We start from the raw sequence: 19,248 nt of genomic DNA on the forward strand, positions 1-19,248 counted from the left end.
TGTCCCATCTTTATTATTGCTTACTTGTAAAAATATCTGGCTTTGTAAAACATAAAAATTATGTTATTAAATTTGTGTCTAGATAGATTTTTAACAATTCTGATTCATCATTTTAAAAAATTTTATGCAATGGGAAACAGGATTGATCCAACAGCATCCCATGAACTGGCATGAATTTTATGCATTGCTAAATGTTTGTGTTCCAAAAATATAGACAGATTCTCCTTCAGCTTAAGGCCTTTTGGATCGAGGGAGAAATTTGCCATGCTTGAATAGAAGACAGGCAAGGCATGATACAACCAAATATAAGTGGCACCAAGAGTATGATTTAGAAGATAACACTGCTAGGATAAAAGACGTATATTTTCTTCCTTGTTTAGCATCCTAAAGAGAATAAAGGTTGAGGCAGCATTTCTGATTCATTTTTTAGCATCCTAAAGAGAATGAAGGTTGAGGCAGCATTTCTGACATTAGCCCTTGGGTTCATTTCAGTGAACTTTGCTGGCTTCTGCTTTGGTGCACTGCAAGTGGGATTTTACAGAGGAAAATGTGGATTTGCAGATGTTGAGGCTATAGTGGCTGGAGTTATTACTGCTCAGTTCTTCAGGGATCCTTCAACTGTGGCTGCCCTCTTACGCTTGCAGTTCCATGACTGCTTTGTCAATGTAAGCTTACATTTCTGCATATTTTCGCCCAGGAATTAGGAACTCTTAATTCTGTTTGCATCTAATAATTTTAGGCTTAACCAACCTGCTATAATCCCTCCACGATCAACACAGCTAGAAGCATGGATGACGCATTGGTTTGGTTGGCAAGCAAGTTTTGTGTGCACTTCTCTTCAGTTTAAGCACATGCTAGTTTCTGCTATTTTATGCATGACTCATATTTTGCACTAATATTAACAATAAACAAAAATAATAGTAATGTTCTAATATTCCGAGTTAATAACATGGAAGTTTTCAGAATTTTTCCCAAACGTTAGCTTGCTAAGAATTTTGGTATCTGTTCATTGATGCGTAGTGTTTGCATCGTCGATCGAGAGAGACGTAATTATTGAACTGATTAACTATTTATTGGTGGAAATGATGATGATGAAAAAGGGGTGTGATGGATCAATACTAGTAGATGGAAGCAACAGTGAGAAAACAGCAATACCGAATTTGAGTGTGAGGGGATATGACATTATAGACCAAGCAAAGGCTGCTGTGGAAAATGCTTGCCCTAGTGTGGTCTCCTGTGCTGATCTCATTGCAATAGCTACAAGAGATGTTGTTTTCTTGGTAATTGAGTCTCTCTCTTTGTTACAGTTTGTGATTGTTCAGAAAATCCAAATTGAGTTAACTAGTGATTCCTGTCCAGAGTGGTGGAGGGAGATACGATGTTCAAACAGGAAGAAGGGATGGTTTAATCTCTGAAGCTAAAAATGTGAGCCTGCCAGGTCCTGCAATATCAGTGCCCGAGGCCATTGCAGCATTTTCTGATAAAGGTCTCACTGCTACAGAAATGGTGCTCCTACTAGGTGCTCATTCTGTTGGGATTGCACATTGCTCATTCATCAAAGACCGTCTTTTCAACTTTGAAAACACTGGCAGACCTGATCCATCCATGGATCCTTTCCTAGAAAACATTCTGAGATCAAGGTGCCCTCCATTTGCCAAAGTAGACAACTCGGTGAACCTCGATCAAAACTCATTTAGCCCCTTTACAATAAGCAATACTTACTATCAGACTGTGATGCTGCATAAAGGCATTCTCCAAATCGACCAAGATTTAGGAACTGACCCCTTGACAATGCCTGTAGTGAAAAACCTGGCTAATGCGTTTGATTTCCCTGCGAGGTTTGGTGCTGCCATGGTTAAGCTGGGAGCTATAGGGGTTCTGACTGGCACACAAGGAGAAGTTAGGAGATCTTGCAGGGCCACTAATAGGTAGTAGAAATTTACTCAAGTTTAGCACTGGCATTACAGAAAGTGGGCAGTCATGTTTACTTCTTTATGATTGTTTAAACACGAGTTCAGATTTTATGCTGTTTCAACTTTCAAGATGATTATCGGTTTTTATCAGTGTCCCCGAGTAAAAAAATCTCATTCAGCAGCTCTTGTATAGTCTTTCAGTTTAATCGACTGTCAGTAATTTAAGAAAAGCCAGTCATGATCAAATTATCATTTTTTTTTTCCAATTACATGTTAAAATATATTCATCATCTTTCCGATAACATTCATTATTTGCTGTTCTAAAAAAATTCATTAATCGGCACCTGCCCAGATAGCTTCGTCAATTCATAGTGACGTTACTAAAATCCCATATTAAGCCATCATTTTTTCCCCTCAAAATAAACAAACAAGTCTCATTTTTTTTAGACAATTTAAGAATTTGCGAAGTATTTTTTTTAAAAAATATTTTTTAACATTAATTCATAAAAGCTATTAAATAATATAATAATAATAATTTAATATTTTTTGAGGTAAAATATATTTCAAAAAAGAATTAAAAAAATATATTCAACAAAAAAAGAAACACTTTCTAGAGTGGTGTGATATCCATGGATTGTTAAAAAAACAATAGGGTGTTGATATATAAGGACGCCCTCAGGAAAGATGAATGGGTCAACATCGGTCCAATCCTCATAGCCCCTTTAGTGAACAGCCTTGACCCCGCCCGGCCCGGACCGACTCCTACAATTGGCGCCTTGAACCAACAGAATAACTGACACCAACCTTCAACGGTCACAGCGATTTTGGCTTTTTGGAGGGAAGAGACCATCATCCTTCTCTTCAATGTCTATATTCACTCTCTTCACTTTCCTTTTCTTTTAATTATACTGAACAAGAATTCTCCGGGAATTCAAGAAATTGGTCTTCTGTACTGTGATTTCTCTCTCAAAAAATGGATCAAAGCAAGAAGAGAGTAGTTCAACTTCAACCAGATTGGTACTCTCCAAGAAGATTACATGATAGCCCCACTCAATACGAATTTCCAGTACAAAACTCTCTCCCTCACTCTTCTTTTATCATGAACTTTTGAGTCTTGAATGCCCTTTTATTTTACAAAGAATTTCTTGGTTATTCTGATTTTACTGTTTTCTTGTTTCTTGTTTTTGTATGTGTGCGTAGGGCGATAGGTTTATACCAAACAGGAGTTTAATGAATCTTGATCAAGCCCACTGTTTGTTGACAAACAAAATCAAAGAAATACACAATCCTAATTTCGGTGTAAGTCTCCTCCTTCTATGCCAATTGGGAAATTGGTTTTGTTTGTTTTGATTAAATTCATTACTGGGTTAAGATTATCAGGGTTCTGGGGTTAATTGCCTTCAGATTTTTTTTCTGTTTTTTGGGCTTGCTAATCACTTTTTGGGTGTTTATGGTTACTATTTTGTTTTGATCTGTGGCATGAAGAGTTTGTGAGAACTAGAAATTTTCGTGTGAACATATGGATTCTGGGTTTTCTTGATTGTAAACTGGAATCTCCAAATGTGTTTGTCTTTGAGGCAGAAAGGATACAGAGAAATGTTGAGGGAAAGTCTAACTTTGGACTCAGAAGGGAGACCATTTAGGATGTTGGTTTTTAGAGGAAGTCCAAAATCTCGGAGAAAGTGGAATTATGTTATTGATGAGATGAGAAGAGATATTGATGCAGAGGTATTGAGTAATGGAATCAAGCAACATGAATCTCGCCACTTGCCTACGGTAAGTACTGGCTTTGTTTTCTTTGAATTTGATCAATTAGAACATTGCACTGATGACAGTAACTATTAGTAGAGTTGAACAATCATGTCATGATATATACTTGGAAAATATGTTATGAAGTCATTTACGTTGTTTGAGGGCATATGCAGAAAGAAGTTAAGGTTCTGGACGCACCAAAAATAAAAGATGACTACTATGTGAACCTCATGGATTGGGGAAAGAACAATGTTCTTGCTGTCGCGTTGGGGTCGGCACTATACTTATGGAACGCAGAGAACCAAGAGGTAAAGAAGCTTTTGGAAGTTCAAGGTCACAATGACTACCCAACAAGTGTAGCCTGGTCAGAGAAAGCCACAAGTTTGGCAATTGGATGCATGAAATCCAAACTTCAAATCTGGGATCCCGAGACTTCCAAATGTGTAAGTTTTCTGTGTTTTGTTTAGATTTGAAAATCTTTCTGGAACTTGAATTTCTTATGGTAACATCATTATTTTTACAACTCACAGATTAGAAGCTTGGGAGGTCATCAGAGCAGGATAGCAGCCATTGCCTGGAATGGTCATACTCTAACAACAGGAAGCCGCGACAGATCCATTATTAATCATGACGGTTGTTAGGCTACTCTAATTCGCTTTTTTTCTTTTTGTACTTACCATTACTTCTCGACACAGTGAGGTGGTTTTAACTTTCCAGTTTCCTTATATCTGCAAATTCGTTGACAGTAAGAGTGAGAAACAGCCCAACTTCACGCATACAAGCACACACCGAAGAAGTATGTGGTTTGAAATGGTCCAGTGAAGGTAACGTACTGGCAAGTGGAGGAAATGAAAGCTTTATATACATATGGGAAGCTTCTAAAATGAGCTCTTCGAACTTCTTGCATCGATTCAATGCCCATAATCAAGCTGCAGTCAAAGCACTTGCTTGGTGTCCCTATCAATTCAATGTACTGGCCTCGGGAGGAGGTACAGGAGACGGATGTATTAAGATATGGAATATGAAAGGAGGGACTTGTACTCATAGCATTGAAACCAAAGCACAGGCAAGTTATGCTTCCTGGGAGCTTTTGATTATGCATCAGATTTTCAACTGTTGGCCATCAAGCAGAAAAGATTATTTCATGCACTTATATTTGAATCATGAAGATGATTTTAAGTTAGCATTGATGATTTGATGTTGAATTGTTCAGATATGCGGGCTGGAATGGAACAGACATCACAAGGAGATACTAAGTGGCCACGGCTATGGCAATTCCGAAGTTCAAAACCATCTATGCTTGTGGAAGTACCCTTCCATGACTAAAGTGGGAGAAATAAATCGTCATGAACGCAGGGTCATCAGCCTTTCTCAGGTTTGAATTACCTAAGACCTTATCCGTTTAAGTTGAAATTGCTGCAAAATTTATTCTTGTAGCTGAACACCTCCTGGACCTTAACAATTGGTTTGTTGCAGAGTCCTGATGGATTAACTGTGGTATCAGCTGGAGGGGATGAGACTCTTCGCTTCTGGGAGATCTTTGGACCACCTCGTGTTGGAAACTCTGCCTCAGATTTTGAAAACCTTTTGTCTTTCAAAACATCCCTCGTAAGATGATTGCAAGTGGAACAGTTGTTTCATTGTTTGGTACAAGCTAGCTTCCTCCTTTGCTTTTAATTTATTCTGTTAGCGTACAGATTTATAATGCACAGTTGTAGCTACAAATGTTATATACAAGAAAAATACAAGTAACCCCCCACGTTTTGATAACAGAAGTGAACTGATGCTATTTTCCATGCAAAAGATGAAACATTTTTTGTGATTGATCATATCATAATCTACATGCCGTTGATTCTTTACTCATTTTTATCAGAAACAGTTTGGACCAAAACTAAAATTGTATGCTTGTGGTGAAAAGGCATTAATGTTCAAGCAGCTATGCGTGCATTGGCGTTCATCTACATGCATTGATAACACCGTTTTTACATGATCAATATCATCTTATATTTCTGCAAATGAAACAGATCAAGAAACTAAGGCATCGATGCTTACATAATAATCCCAAACCAGGGGATTCACTGCATAGGGACTCTTGACCACTTCAGGCCTTTTATCCTCCTCTGATGGACAAGGATATACAGCATTTCCAACATAAGTCTATTTTCTTTGTCTTGAGATAATAAAAGAAAATATATATTACTCTTTCTTTCACTAGTATAAACAAGCAATTTGGAACAATAAGGTTGTAATGTTGAAACAAATTAGTGGGAACTTTCTACAATTAGATCTCTAATTCCTATCCAAAAAGAAAAGTATGTTTAATTTACTAACTAATGAAAGGTGTTCGATAGCAATGGTTTTATGTTTTTCATTTATTTTTCAAATAAATAACAAATAATAAAACATAAAATGCTTCTAAAATTCCCTATGAAAAAAGGGTGAATGGTATTATGTTTCCTAATTTGTTTTTCAGATTTTTAGACATTTCTCTCCCTTTGAGAAATAATTGAATACTTTTATTTTAGTTTAAAAATTTTGTATAAAAATACATTTAAACAGGTAAAAAATAATAAAATTTTAAAAACAAAACATTCATCATCACATCTACAAAATTAATTTTAAGAACAAAACATTCACCATCACATCTACAAAATTTTCATCACTATAAAATATTTAAACAAGTAAGTACTATCAATTCAATGTACTGGCCTCGGGAGGAGGCACAGGTGATGGATGTATTAAGACATCATAGCATTGAAACCAAAGCACGGGCACGTTATGCTTTGTCGGAGATTTTGATACTGCGTCAGATTTTCAACTGTCGGCCATCAAGCAGAAAAGATTAATTCATGCACCAATTTCAAAAACAATTGCCAAAACAATCATGTCAGGTTATTGATTGAAAAAAAATCCAGGAGAATAGTTGAAGAAAAGCACCAATTTCAAAAACTAATGCTTTTTGGAAATCACTAAATTAAATTGAATTAGAAATTTTTAATAATATCTCATATTTAAAAAAAATTTAGTGTTAAGAATTAAATTTTAATTAGGATTCAATCCCTAAAATTATACCAAAGTAAATTAGATATTAACCCCTCTGATTTATAATTTCAAATAGAAAAAAATTAATGTTAAAATTATTTTTTTTCAAAATACCTATCTTTTTTGTTTTACAGAACTTTGAAGAAATAAGATTAAGATGAAGGTGACGAGGGTATATGAATCATGAAGATGATTTTAATTTGGCATTGATGATTTGATGTTGTGTTCAGATATGTGGACTGGAATGGAACATACATCAGGAGATACTAGGTGGCCACGGCCATGGCGATTCCAGAGTCCAAAACCATCTATGCTTGTGGAAGTACCCTTCCATTACTAAGACCTTAACCGTTAAGTTGAAATTGCTGGAAAATTTATTTTTATAGCTGAGAACTTCCTTGACCTTGTCAATTGGTTTGTTGCTGAGTCCTGATGGATTAACAGTTGCATCAGCTGGAAGATGAGACTCTTCGCTTCTGGGAGATTTTTGGACCACCTCGTGTTGAAAACTCTGCATCAAATTTTGAAAAGCTTGTCTTTCAAAACATCCTTCGTAAGATGATTGCAGGTGGAACAGTTGTTTCATTGTTTGATGCAAGCTTGCTTCCTCCTCTGCTTTCAAGTTATTGTGTTAGTGTACAGATTTTTGAGCGCACAGGTATCCATTTCCTTTCATCTGGGTAATCAGATTCGTTGTACTGCTACAGATGTTGTATACAAGAAAAATACAAGCAACCCCCCATTTTCTGATAACAAGAGTGAATTGATGATATTTTCCATGCAAAAGATGAACCATTTTTGTGATTGATCATATCATAATCTACATGCCGTTGATTCTTTACATATTTTTACCAGCAACAGTTTGGATAAAGAATGCCTCATGTTACCAGCAACAGTTTGGATAAAGAATGCCGTATACGGAACAAAACTAAAATTGCATGGTTATGGTTAAAAGACATTAATGTTCAAGCTGGTTAACACCATGTTACCATGGGTTCACATAGCACGACATATAGTTGGAAAGGATCTATTATATTTGAGACTCTCTGAGGTCCCATACATAGTGAGTACAGACTACTAACCCAAAAATTCTGTGTAGGTTGTCTTGAATGCATAGGAACTGCCTAACAGATAGTTTACCTTGAAAATAACAGTACTTGAAATATACATTTCCTTGTTTCCCATGTTGATATGGATACATGTTTGAAGTCTATCCTGCTCAAACTAACCTCTTTATCACCTTCAAAGACAACGAAGGACGTGACAAGCCTCAACAATTTCCCGCATATAATAACTGCAAAACAGTATGAAGTCAATCAGTCTCAGAATCGTCAGCAACCCCATCTATGAAAATCTCTGCAGGTTCTTTGTCTGCAAAGTTTCCCTCCTCTTCCTCTTTTCTCTTTCTTGCTTCTTCTATTTCTCTCTCAGCAGCTCGAGCCCTTGCAACTTCAAGTCTCGCACTAACTGCATCCCATGACACCAGCCTTTCCATAAAAATTGATATATAATCAGGTCGTCGATTCTACATGAAGAAACAACACATGATCACTAATCAAATGATTTAACGATGGACTAAGATGGAAAGCAAACTTAAACGGATGATTTATTACAATGAACATCACCTGAAAGTCCAGGTAGTATGCATGCTGTTGAAAGAAAGCAAAATTGCAATGCCAAATCAGTGGTCAGTACAAATCAAAATTATTCTATAAAAGAAAATCAACATGGGAATAATTGAATGAACAACAGAGTTATCGAATACCTCCCAAACATCAATTGTAAGGAGTGGCTGCAAGAAATAACCAACAGCATCAGATGAATAAACCAAACACAAACATCATAAGTGATTGGTAATGTTTCCTTTTACATGATCAATATCATCTTATATTTCTGCAAATGAAACAAATCAATACTTACATAATAATCCCAAACAAGGGGATTCACGGCATTTGGACTCTTGACCACTACAAGCTTTTTATCCTCCTCTGATGGACAAGGATTTACAGCATTTCCAACATCAAGTCTATTTGCTTTGTCTAGAGAGATTAACATACAAGATATATTACTCTTACTTTCGGTGGTATAAACAAGCCAGTTATATTTACTCAAAAGAGTAATAGTAGGAAATATAATTGCTGTCATAGGGAAAGATCACTTACATATTAGCCAAGCCCATCCAGAACCAAACTGAGTAGCTGCAGCCGACTTGAACTCTTCAACAAATTTATCAAAAGAACCAAAATCTCTTTCCATCAATTGAAGAAGTTCCCCTGATGGCTTTCCTCCCCCTCCCGGTTTCATGGATTCCCAAAAGAATTCGTGGTTCCAGGCCTGAATCCAGATTAAAAACAAAAATAAAAAAATGCTTAGAAGACCCAAAAATCAAAGTTCACAACAAAAAAGTGAACCTGTATGCATGGGATGCTTTATGATACCTGTGCAGCGTTGTTGAAAGCAGGAAGTGGATCACCCTTGTTGTATGTAATAAGCACAACATCATCTAACGACATGTCATCTAGCTCTGTTCCTTCAATTTGCTTGTTCAAGTTATTCACATAAGCCCTGTGATGCTTTCCCCAGTGATACTCAAATGTGTCTTTGCTCATTTGCGGCTCTAATGCATTCTGTCAAATAATAAAAATCCAAGCCCTTTATCTCACTCACTACCAAGTAACTTAATTTCTTGAAAAAGAAATTGCTTTGTTTCAAATCTTACCATGGGATATGGAGGAGGTTTCAGCTCAAATTTAGCTGTAACTGTCAAAGCACTTGCCTTTCTGGTACATTGCCTCTGCAACATAGAAAATAAGTGCAAAGTTCAGTCCCTTTAACTTGCCAACTTAATGAGCATTTCGTCGAACATCATAAGCGCACAAAATGCGAGGCTAATTACAGTAGCATTAAATGTTCTGATTGGCTGTCCGTGTAATAGTGGCAACCTCGACAATGCACACATTGTCAGTATGGATGCCTTAAAGCAGAGGAATAAACACATATATGCAGGTTATTAGATAGGCAAACTGAACTACCTTTGTCCATTGCAGCCCACTAGTTGTTCCTCTAAGACCTGAAATGCCAGAAAACACCATGAGTAGAGAAAGCAAGAAAAGGGAGAGTGGGTGAAGGAAAATAAAAGATGGGTTTGCATCAATTTGGGACCTTGGCTTGGAAATAGTGAGCATGTAAGTGGATTAGCTGTAGTCGCTGTTGCTGCTGCTGCAACCATTTTTTTTCCTCTCTGTCAGTTTCTCTTTCCTCACAATTTTGAACTTTAAGCTTCGATACTAGAAACGCGAGAATGTTAAAATACTAGAGAAGATTGGATATGGACCCTTGATTTTGCCACAGCACCAATTTGGATGTTAGATCTATGCCCTTGATTTTGCCAGGTAAGATTGGACTTGTGCCGAGCTCAAAGTACTTCCTGGCAGTACTCAGGATAGTACCTGTCAGTATAGTACAAATTTCGGTAGGATAGATGGATTTTAAATGATGTGATTAGGTTTCACCAAAAAAAACAAAAAAGATGATGTGATTAAGACTCAAAAAAGGATCGCAACGATAAACCTCCGCAGGTTGGTTTTGAATTTTTATTTTTATTTTTATTTTTTTATCCTCTATTTGGTTTTCTGCCTGTGGAGATGTCAGAAGAAGCTGTCAAGATTTTCTAGCAAGCATTACATTATATTTGTTCAGATTACCAGCAGAAGGTGATTTGCAGATAGGTACCTAATTGATTGTACGTCAGAGTATCCCTCAAAAGGGGGGGAATGGAAGGAAGTTGATGCAGAAAGATCATATATTCTTGTTGAATTGCAGTAAGATGATCAATGCTAATAAGACAAGGATTGAGGGAAAAACTGTGAGTTCTCTTATGAATTGTGATAAAATGAGATATCTGTACACTGTACTTCATGGTCTCTCAAATTCCTTCAGTAAAGCTATCAAGGAAATATCCAATTATGCCCATACTCTTTTTCTAGGGACAAGGTCTGATGTCTTAATCTCATCAATCTTGGCTGCGACAATGAAATCGGTCATGCTCAAGCCTCCTGCAATTCAATGGAAAATTGTTAAATTTCAAGTGTTTTCAAAGAGATCATTTAATTCAGGCAGCAAGGAAATTCAGGAAAGAGAATATTGTGAGTGATTTTAAAGCTTACCAAGGGATTCAGTCCAAAGTTCGGCTCTAACTTGATTCTGTTCCAAGTGCACATCTGGAAAATGGCCACATGATTCTGTAACTTTGTAAATTCTATTGACAAGCTCAACACCACATTTAAAATCTCTCAACTTCCACAAGCATTGCAGTTTAAGTCCAACTTCTTCATCGAGGAGTCTCCAGCCAAGAACCTTCAGACAAATTTTTCCGTTAGGCAAAACATATTGATGCTTTCATAGATGGAAGTTAAACATGGAACTTGCAGACTTTACTTGATATGCCTGTGAAAAGGAAAAATCAATGCTGGATATGCTACCTTTGCTTGTGTCTGTCAGCATTCGAAATGAAACAGAAGCAAATGCACTGAAACACTAAAACAGCTTGATGAGAGAAAAATATAGGATTAAAAGTTTACTTCTTTTATCTGGTTCCTAATCCAGGAATGAGATAATTAAAGGAATTAAACAAAGACTAAGCAATTCAAAAATTCAAGGAACTTCACTTATTAATGCATTTCAACACGATCTAATGCCAGAGATGAGTTGCTTCTTGATAAAGATTTTTCTCTTGGAAACACACCGCTAATCAGTTTCTTGAAGTTGAGGAAAATGAAAATGTTACATAGAAGCTCTAGAAAAAGGACATCTTGTCTACTAAAACCCTACTTCAAAATCCCTGATAATTCTATTAAGAACACGACTAAAGAAGACCAACAAAGGAACCACAAGACTCGTGTTGGTATGCAGAATAAGCACTTCATTTCAGAAACAAGTCCTAAGAAAGAGAATAAAAAAGCCCACAACCTAAAATGCAGGGACAGATTGATCGAAAAGAATTGGTGATTCACAGCATCAAAGAAACAAACAAACACCTACAGTCTGTCAATTTGTCAAAATTACAAATTGTGGCACGGGATTTGCCATTTCTAAAGCTTCAAACTTTAAATCTTACAAGAAATTGATGTTTCCAGCTTTATAAGAACAAAACCAAATGAGTGCTCTTCAATTTCCCATCTTCGTTATCTACTAACGTTACAAAGTGAGCAATTTTAGCTAGTATATCAATTCCACCACCACACAAATACTAATATTTATAAGTAGATTTTGAAATTTCTCAGCAAGCATATACTCACACGGTAAATTAATCTGAACTAACTAGAAGTCTAGAACTTAAACAACATGTTGCATACAGCAAACCACATCCTTAAAGCTGAAAAGAGGGGGAAAAATCCATATGGGAACTCAAGATTCACCTTCTTTAAAAGCTTTTGAGCATCATCCTTAGACATGGGGTCTTGCAGAGGAGATATAGGAGTATACTCTTGCTGGGAAAGAGAGAGTGCGGAAACAGTAGGAATGAGAATCTTATGTTCAGTATCAACATTGCCTAACACTTTCTCAGCAAAAGCACTCTCTATTTCAGCAGGAAAAGGGTCTCTAGCACCAAATTCACCTAACTGATCCCCCACAGCTTGAATTCTCAAGGTGGGGATTCTGGTGGGAGTCAAGATGGAGACTTTGAAGTGGTGATAGTGGTTGTGTGGAGAAGAGAGCTTGGAGAGTGGGAGAGAGAAGGGTATGTGAGTGGTGGTTGTAGCGGCGGCGGCCATGGTGGTTTGCTAGACTTTTGGTGGTGATTGCGGAAGCTAAGTTCAAGAAGGTTTGTCTTGTCTTGCTGTGTTATCTGGTGGCTAGCAACTTAGCGAAGTCATGGACACGAGCTATTTCAAGGATCGTCCAGTTACCAGGGGCAGGGATGAAGTGCCACGCCATCCTGATGACGTGGGTGTCAATTTAAACTACCTGCCGGTTCGGTAAAATGGAGATGACGTCAGTTTTTGGGAGCTGAAAGGCGTTCCATGCGGATGAATGAGAAACAGGACGGGGCTAGTGAGCGGGATGAATTTATATCCAAAAATCAGTATGGTATTTTTAATTTTTCTCAAAAGAAACCCTAAATGAATTAACTCTATTAAAGTGGAGTTAGATATTTAGATTTTTTAGTATAAAAACTTTGTTCTTGAATTTCATATAGATATAAAAATATTTTAATAATTTTTTCTTTAAAAATTCTTTTTTGCAAAAGAATTTGGTAATCATACTGCAACCTCAACAAACAAATTTAATTGGCAAAGAGTGAAGAACACATATTTCTGTAATCCAAGTTTTTTTTATATTACCAATTTATCTTTCCAATCGTTCTAAGTAATTTGATTAATTATTTTATTATTATTTAATAGTACTCAACTTTAACACACAAATAAGTCCTTTAGCATAAAAGCTGGTTTGTTTTTATATTTTAAAAATATTTTTTTTATTTTTAAAAAAAATTAAAAAATAATACTTTAAAAAATAATTACAACTGCTTTCTTCCTTCCCTTCCCCCACAGCACCTGGTGTGGGGTGTCTTCCTTCCTTTCCTTCCCCCACAGCACCTGGTGTGGGGTGTGTCCACCGGCTTGGAGCTCAAAATATCTCAAATCTAACCCGATGTCCACACAATTATTAGCTCCGTGAGGAACACCAAAAATCAGCTAAAAAAATTGATTGTACAGTAGAGAGACCAGAGAGTGTCACTATTACGTGCTTAATTCGTTTGTGTAATTAAATTTCGAAGGCAGTTTTTTTATATTTATTGATTAAGGTTGAAATGGAGCAAGTGTCTTTGTCTTCATGAGAGTCCTAAACGCCATAAACCAGGACTTGCTAGATCGCTATAACGTAACATTGCACGAGTCATTATCAGAATAAATTTCATCAACCATAAAACTCTTCATCTATTCAACTTCTTGTACCATCCACCGACTGAACCAAACATACAGAGACGAGATATTCTTGATCTAAGAACTGAAGATTTTTCAAGAACATGAATGGTCTCAAAAACCATTGCACCCACATCATTGCCTTTTCCCTTTTGTTCCTCACTTCACTGTGTGGATTAATCCTCTATAATCCGGCCGCTTTCCAGTCTGACTTTCCCTACACAGTAAGCATGCCTTCCTTTCTTCGTTATTATTATTATTATTCTTTAATACTCTTTCTGTTCATCGACAATGGTCACATATATATGATGTAGACTTCGATACTGCTTTTGCTAAATGTTGTTTTTTTATCAGTATGAAGAGGGACTGATCCTAAATCTGACAGAACATTGAGCTTTATGTTGAGACTTGATTCTTAACATTTGGTGTTGATTTGTTTCGTATTGCAGAGGAATGTGAACACTAGCCAACAAGATGAGCTTGAACTGGCTTTGGCCGAGGCATCGACAGAGAACAGAACAGTGATAATTGCTATGGTAAACAAAGCCTATGTAGAGGGTGATGATAAGTCGATGCTAGATCTTTTCTTGAATGGTTTCTGGTTCGGTGAAAATACGAGAGATTTGGTTAATCATCTGTTGCTTGTTAACGTGGATCAAGCGTCCTACGAACGGTGCAAGTTTCTTCGGCTTCATTGTTACAAACTTGAAACAGATGGTGTGGAATTTGATCGCGAGGAAGTTTACATGTCCAATGAATTTATCAAGATGATGTGGAGGAGAACCTTGTTTCTTGGAGAAGTACTTGTGCGTGGCTATAACTTCATTTTTACGGTATGTTTTCCAGTACCTTTGTTTTAATTGGCAAATAGGTCATGGTCTCAATTGGAGCCTCTTTTCTAAACACAGAAAAACTAAATTGAGAATTTCTTAAAACGGGATATCAATGTAAATTGAATTGTAGTTTATAAACGTATCAGTTATCATATCTACCTTCTCGTTTCTAATCAGATTCTTACTTTTCATAAGCACTTTTCTTCCAGGATAAAAGAGCTTGGTTCTGGCAAATTGCATGCTAATTATGGCTCAATTTACATGCGGGTGTGAATTTTTCTCGATTAAGCTGACGATCAATTCTTTCTTTTACAGGATGCTGATGTATTATGGCTAAGGAACCCATTTCAGAGGCTGAGCTTCAACGAAAACATTGATCTACAAATCAGTACAGATAGTTTCAATGGTGATCAGTGGTCACATAGCAACCCAATAAACACTGGCTTTTACATGGTCAGGTCAAACAAGAAGACTGTTAAATTATTTGACTTGTGGTATTCAAGGAAAGAAGAGTCTATTGGACAAAAAGAGCAAGACGTTCTAGATGGAATGCTGCATGGAGAGGTGTTGAAAAATCTAGGCCTTAGAGTAAGATTCTTGAACACCCTCTACTTCAGTGGATTTTGCCAAGACAGCAAGGACATTAGAGCTGTCACGACTGTTCATGCAAACTGTTGTCGAACGATAAGTGCCAAGGTTGCTGACCTTTCCGCTGTTATTGATACTTGGAGGAGATTCAAGCGCTCTGCGGCTAACGAAACATTCACATTTGGAAATTTGAGCCATGCGGCTTGTGCACATTCATGGGGAAAGTGATATCGTTTTTGATGAATTATTTCGTCTAAGGTTATCATATATGCATACATATATATATATATATATATATATATATATATGTAGGCTTGTGCACATTCATGGGGAAAGTGATATCGTTTTTGATGAATTATTTCGTCTAAGGTTATCATGCATACATACATCCATATATATATATATATGTAGGAATTATCCAATTGTTGGAGAGAATATTGGAATGCATGAGTATATATTGATTATACTGCTTATTTATTGATTTTTAGGCTATCAATTTTCTTGATCCAATGGCTGGTTAAATGAATTTTTGACTTTGCACAACGGTAATAAAATCATGATGTTAATTTGCAGGTGGGAAGGCCCAAAAATTTTGGGATAACGATTGTATATTTTTCTAATCCTTAAAAAATAAATCTTGGTACTAATCTCTTGGCTGCCCTTTGGCACCGAAAAGAATTGTTCCCCCCAACTACGAAATCCTCTATTGCCTGCGCTGTGCAGCCCACAGTTTTGTTATGGGCTCCTTCGTGTAGAAAGCATCCAATCAAAAACTCGAAATGAATTATAAAAAAAAAAAAGAGGAACTTTTCCAGTTTAGATTTTTTAGATAATTTTAAGGTGAAAAAATATTTTAGTAAAATTTTTTTTATTAAATGAAATTATAAACATCAAAATTGATTATTTTAGTGGCTGAAATTAATTAATGTTAAAATCATGTTTTCTCTACCACTGAAATCTTGTAATTTTTATCTTTTCTTCCAAACTAGTGAAAATAAAAAAATAAATCTTTATATTAAAATTGAATTACAAAAAAATAAGGGACCTAATAAAGTATAATTTGAAAAATAAAGGGCTACATTGAACTTTTGGTGTGAACTCTGTACCCACCATTTATTTTTTATGCCTTTTCCACGTGATTCTCTTTCTTTCGATCTTGTTATTGGTTAAAAAATTTAAATTATTTATTTTTTAATTTGACGTTTAAAGAATGCAATCATTAAAAAAAATTGAAAAAAAATTAAATAATAAGCCCACAGTGAAAATGAACAATATTTTTTGGCACAGTGATTCCCCTACCATGCTTAGAGTACTTTCGTTAATAGTGTATGGCCAGCCTCATCATTAGACATGTCCAGTATGTGCTTCTTATCGCCTTTAATTTGCAGTATATCCATTGAATTAGACGATTTTACTTATTTTCCAAACCACAACGTCTTTGACTAAAATTAGGAAGCAAAATGTCTCTCTTAGGACAGTTTCTTAGTTTGGTAATAAATACTGTTAATAGGTATTGCAAGGGCTTAAGTGCTGGCCTAACATCTAAACCACTCTTACCAAACAAAAAGGAATGGAAGGAGGCCCGAGTTCCCCGTTTATTTAAGGCTTTTCTCTTCTTAGGTTGCCTATAATTTGAAATCTTCCATAGAATATAGCAAGATAAAATCTAGTCACACAATGAGCACAGGCAAAGTTACAGGCATGGTGGCTATCGTCATCCTTCTCCTTGTGTCCCCCGCTGCTGGTTCCAGGGACACAGGTCCAATACCAGGCGAACCATCCAGCCTGAACTCCTGGTTCCAAGCCAATGTCAAGCCCTACACACAACGTAATGGCACCCTAGACCCTGCCCTTGAAACTGCCGAAGCTAAACCGAAAACCATTATGGTCAGAAAAGATGGAAGTGGTGATTTCAAAACCCTGACCAGCGCTGTTAGAAGTATTTCGTCGGGGAATACTCAACGTGTAATCGTCGATATCGGTTCCGGAGTCTACAATGAAAAGATCCAAATTGATAAAGGAAAGCCTTTCGTTACGTTTAAAGGATCGGCTAGGAGCGTGCCAACCTTGACTTTTGCTGGCACGGCTAGGGTATACGGAACTGTTTATAGCGCCACCTTGCAAGTTGATTCTGATTATTTTGTAGCTTCTAATATCATTATTAAGGTAAGGATTGCTCAACAGAATGGTGCTCACATTTCTCTGTTTACCTTCTTTTATTTAAGGTTAATATTTTCTGTGATGTCATAAATAAAATTTTATGGAATTGTTGGGTAAGAATTCTTCGCCGAGGCCGAGTGGGAAATTGAAAGAACAGGCAGTTGCTTTGAGAATTGGTGGAGACAAGGCTGCTTTCTATAATTGCAGACTCGTGGGGTTTCAAGACACGTTGTGTGATGACAAGGGACGCCATTTTTTCAAGGATTGTTACATTGAAGGCACTGTTGATTTCATTTTCGGAAGCGGAAAGTCCCTGTACTTGGTAACCTCCAAAAATTAATTCTAATTCAAAATTAATTAGTAATAGATCCGTTTAAAATCTTGAGCATTTAAAGTTAGTTTGAAACTTATTAATTGCCAATTAAGTAATGTAGGGAACGGCGATAAATGTACTAGCAGACCAAGGATTGGCAGTGATCACTGCACAAGCAAGAAATAAAGAAGATGATACTGGATTTTCTTTTGTTCATTGCAAAGTTAATGGAATTGGCAAGGGGGCATTTTTAGGACGTGCATGGACAGAAAGACCTCGGGTGGTGTTTGCTTTCACTGCCATGAGTAGTGTGGTCGACCCTGGTGGATGGTCCGATAATCAGCACCCTGAACGAGATAGGTAAGCTAATTTCATCTTGATTTTTTTATGTTTATTTATTATTGTGGTAATAAATGATTATTTTTAAAAATATTTTTTATTTAAAAAATATATTGAAATGATATTTTTTTACTTTTTATAATTTATTTTTTACATTCACACATTAAAACTAGTTGAAAACATAAAAAAATTATTCTAAAATTAAAAAAAAATGATTTTAAAAAAACAACACCAAAAGCAATATCAATTGGGTTTCATAATATATATATATTTCTATTCACTTTTTGTAAAATCTCAAATGAGTGGATACGGCATTCCAGTAAGTTTTTGTGAATTCAATGGTTAAATTTAAAAAAAAAAAAGAATTGGGAATCTTTTTTTTTTCCTAAGATTAGTATTTTTCTTATTCTAAATATTACTTTCATTGGTTTTTTATGTAATCTTAGTGAGGTTTACTGGATAGGTAAATGGTAATTGGAATTATATAGGGAAATGTTACTCCATAATTAGGAACCGCCTCGCATGGCTTTGCATGCCTTATTTGACAAGTACATTTAATTCCTATACCAGCTACAAGTTAATTTACAATCAAAGTGCTAATTAATCCACGACTATCGTTAATTAAGGAAACAAAGTGGATTTTTAATTGAAAAAATCAATTTCGAAATGCCCTCGGTAAGAATCAAGGATGAAGTTTTCAAGAAGGTTATTTGGAGAAACGTTTCCAACAAGATTAGCATTATTCATTTTAAAATGGATTAGGAATATTTTACATTTGATTATAAACCTGCGAAGTGAAATGTTTTTTCGAGGAATATCAAATAATTAACGTTGGTGAGAGGAGAACTCTGGCCTTACCAATCTTATGAATTAATAAGTTATATATTATGCTTGCTTCGTGCGCAGGATTGTTTCATTTGGAGAATACAAGTGCAAGGGGCCAGGATCTAACCCAAGTGGCCGTGTTAAATTCAGCAAGCAGCTAACCCCCCAGCAAGTGAACCCCTTCCTCTCCCTTGCTTATATCGAAGGTTCCAAATGGCTGCTCCCTCCTCCAAATTAAGGTGGCAGAGTGTTTATTTCTAATTAGAGCATAGAGGATATTTAAATATTCATGAAAATAATAATAACACGTATATAGAGAACTTATTAAGTATAACAGGCCAGATCAAGAGGCAAGAGATATAGGATAGTGTGCTCGTAGCAACTGAAATATTATGGAATAGCAGAGAAACCGGAAGAAAAAAGATCGGATTCTATTATTGATCCAAGTACAGTTTTCTCACTAGCCATGAAAAGTTATTAATTTATTATATGATTTTATGTGTTTCCATTAATTAATAAAGCATGGTTTAGAGCTTTCTCGGGGGGGGGGGGGGGGG

General features: G+C 36.1%; 6 protein-coding genes across 9 annotated transcripts; 4 read left to right on the forward strand and 2 right to left on the reverse strand.

Annotated features, from left to right (window-relative positions):
• The first annotated feature begins 363 nt into the window (after positions 1 to 363).
• Positions 364 to 1,932, forward strand: RHS18 (root hair specific 18). The gene is made up of 3 exons (XM_011042088.1): positions 364 to 665; positions 1,101 to 1,280; positions 1,360 to 1,932. Exons 1-3 carry the CDS (start codon positions 444 to 446, stop codon positions 1,930 to 1,932), a joined length of 975 nt encoding a protein of 324 aa, XP_011040390.1. The 5' UTR covers positions 364 to 443.
• An 803-nt stretch (positions 1,933 to 2,735) lies between these two features.
• LOC105136611 (cell division cycle 20.5, cofactor of APC complex-like) lies at positions 2,736 to 5,468 on the forward strand. Its single transcript, XM_011042014.1, has 8 exons — positions 2,736 to 2,979; positions 3,114 to 3,212; positions 3,495 to 3,689; positions 3,839 to 4,108; positions 4,196 to 4,298; positions 4,412 to 4,731; positions 4,879 to 5,040; positions 5,142 to 5,468. Exons 1-8 carry the CDS (start codon positions 2,887 to 2,889, stop codon positions 5,280 to 5,282), a joined length of 1,383 nt encoding a protein of 460 aa, XP_011040316.1. The 5' UTR covers positions 2,736 to 2,886; the 3' UTR covers positions 5,283 to 5,468.
• A 2,181-nt stretch (positions 5,469 to 7,649) lies between these two features.
• FSD2 (Fe superoxide dismutase 2) lies at positions 7,650 to 10,131 on the reverse strand. 4 transcript variants are annotated; one of them, XM_011042015.1, is made up of 9 exons: positions 9,870 to 10,130; positions 9,740 to 9,777; positions 9,427 to 9,501; positions 9,146 to 9,334; positions 8,870 to 9,041; positions 8,628 to 8,746; positions 8,473 to 8,499; positions 8,321 to 8,356; positions 7,650 to 8,232 (listed from the first exon to the last, which is right to left on the reverse strand). In XM_011042015.1, exons 1-9 carry the CDS (start codon positions 9,934 to 9,936, stop codon positions 8,020 to 8,022), a joined length of 936 nt encoding a protein of 311 aa, XP_011040317.1. In that variant the 5' UTR covers positions 9,937 to 10,130; the 3' UTR covers positions 7,650 to 8,019. The 4 variants fall into 4 exon arrangements, with proteins under 4 accessions (XP_011040317.1, XP_011040318.1, XP_011040319.1 ...); XM_011042016.1 differs by having other exon boundaries at positions 8,333 to 8,356; positions 9,870 to 10,128; XM_011042017.1 differs by lacking the exon at positions 8,473 to 8,499 and having other exon boundaries at positions 9,870 to 10,131.
• Positions 10,132 to 10,373: 242 nt separating this feature from the next.
• LOC105136614 (uncharacterized) lies at positions 10,374 to 12,688 on the reverse strand. The gene is made up of 3 exons (XM_011042019.1): positions 12,125 to 12,688; positions 10,874 to 11,063; positions 10,374 to 10,762 (listed from the first exon to the last, which is right to left on the reverse strand). Exons 1-3 carry the CDS (start codon positions 12,479 to 12,481, stop codon positions 10,671 to 10,673), a joined length of 639 nt encoding a protein of 212 aa, XP_011040321.1. The 5' UTR covers positions 12,482 to 12,688; the 3' UTR covers positions 10,374 to 10,670.
• Positions 12,689 to 13,612: 924 nt separating this feature from the next.
• On the forward strand, positions 13,613 to 15,311 carry LOC105136615 (uncharacterized protein At1g28695-like). The gene is made up of 3 exons (XM_011042020.1): positions 13,613 to 13,857; positions 14,083 to 14,466; positions 14,782 to 15,311. The coding sequence occupies exons 1-3, from the start codon at positions 13,738 to 13,740 to the stop codon at positions 15,280 to 15,282; spliced, it is 1,005 nt and encodes a 334-aa protein (XP_011040322.1). The 5' UTR covers positions 13,613 to 13,737; the 3' UTR covers positions 15,283 to 15,311.
• A 1,393-nt stretch (positions 15,312 to 16,704) lies between these two features.
• On the forward strand, positions 16,705 to 19,225 carry LOC105136616 (pectinesterase PPME1-like). The gene is made up of 4 exons (XM_011042021.1): positions 16,705 to 17,220; positions 17,333 to 17,536; positions 17,649 to 17,887; positions 18,773 to 19,225. Exons 1-4 carry the CDS (start codon positions 16,732 to 16,734, stop codon positions 18,927 to 18,929), a joined length of 1,089 nt encoding a protein of 362 aa, XP_011040323.1. The 5' UTR covers positions 16,705 to 16,731; the 3' UTR covers positions 18,930 to 19,225.
• Positions 19,226 to 19,248: the final 23 nt, after the last annotated feature.

The sequence above is a fragment of the Populus euphratica genome, unplaced genomic scaffold (genome assembly GCF_000495115.2).
Source record: "Populus euphratica unplaced genomic scaffold, PopEup_1.0 scaffold133.1, whole genome shotgun sequence".
Classification (NCBI taxonomy): domain Eukaryota; kingdom Viridiplantae; phylum Streptophyta; class Magnoliopsida; order Malpighiales; family Salicaceae; genus Populus; species Populus euphratica.

Coding starts and splice junctions, on each gene's coding strand:
- LOC105136616 (XM_011042021.1), top strand. CDS start 16,732: ATGAGCACAGGCAAAGTTACAGGCATGGTGGCTATCGTCATCCTTCTC. Junction 17,221..17,332: donor CTTCTAATATCATTATTAAG/GTAAGGATTGCT, acceptor TTGTTGGGTAAG/AATTCTTCGCCGAGGCCGAG. Junction 17,537..17,648: donor GCGGAAAGTCCCTGTACTTG/GTAACCTCCAAA, acceptor TAAGTAATGTAG/GGAACGGCGATAAATGTACT.
- LOC105136615 (XM_011042020.1), top strand. CDS start 13,738: ATGAATGGTCTCAAAAACCATTGCACCCACATCATTGCCTTTTCCCTT. Junction 13,858..14,082: donor AGTCTGACTTTCCCTACACA/GTAAGCATGCCT, acceptor TTCGTATTGCAG/AGGAATGTGAACACTAGCCA. Junction 14,467..14,781: donor GCTATAACTTCATTTTTACG/GTATGTTTTCCA, acceptor TTTCTTTTACAG/GATGCTGATGTATTATGGCT.
- LOC105136614 (XM_011042019.1), bottom strand. CDS start 12,481: ATGGCCGCCGCCGCTACAACCACCACTCACATACCCTTCTCTCTCCCA. Junction 11,064..12,124: donor CTCAAAAGCTTTTAAAGAAG/GTGAATCTTGAG, acceptor ATTTGTCTGAAG/GTTCTTGGCTGGAGACTCCT. Junction 10,763..10,873: donor ACTTTGGACTGAATCCCTTG/GTAAGCTTTAAA, acceptor ATTGAATTGCAG/GAGGCTTGAGCATGACCGAT.
- FSD2 (XM_011042015.1), bottom strand. CDS start 9,936: ATGGTTGCAGCAGCAGCAACAGCGACTACAGCTAATCCACTTACATGC. Junction 9,335..9,426: donor AACCTCCTCCATATCCCATG/GTAAGATTTGAA, acceptor ATTATTTGACAG/AATGCATTAGAGCCGCAAAT. Junction 8,747..8,869: donor TGGATGGGCTTGGCTAATAT/GTAAGTGATCTT, acceptor TAATCTCTCTAG/ACAAAGCAAATAGACTTGAT.
- LOC105136611 (XM_011042014.1), top strand. CDS start 2,887: ATGGATCAAAGCAAGAAGAGAGTAGTTCAACTTCAACCAGATTGGTAC. Junction 3,690..3,838: donor AATCTCGCCACTTGCCTACG/GTAAGTACTGGC, acceptor GGGCATATGCAG/AAAGAAGTTAAGGTTCTGGA. Junction 4,732..4,878: donor GCATTGAAACCAAAGCACAG/GCAAGTTATGCT, acceptor TGAATTGTTCAG/ATATGCGGGCTGGAATGGAA.
- RHS18 (XM_011042088.1), top strand. CDS start 444: ATGAAGGTTGAGGCAGCATTTCTGACATTAGCCCTTGGGTTCATTTCA. Junction 666..1,100: donor TCCATGACTGCTTTGTCAAT/GTAAGCTTACAT, acceptor ATGATGAAAAAG/GGGTGTGATGGATCAATACT. Junction 1,281..1,359: donor CAAGAGATGTTGTTTTCTTG/GTAATTGAGTCT, acceptor ATTCCTGTCCAG/AGTGGTGGAGGGAGATACGA.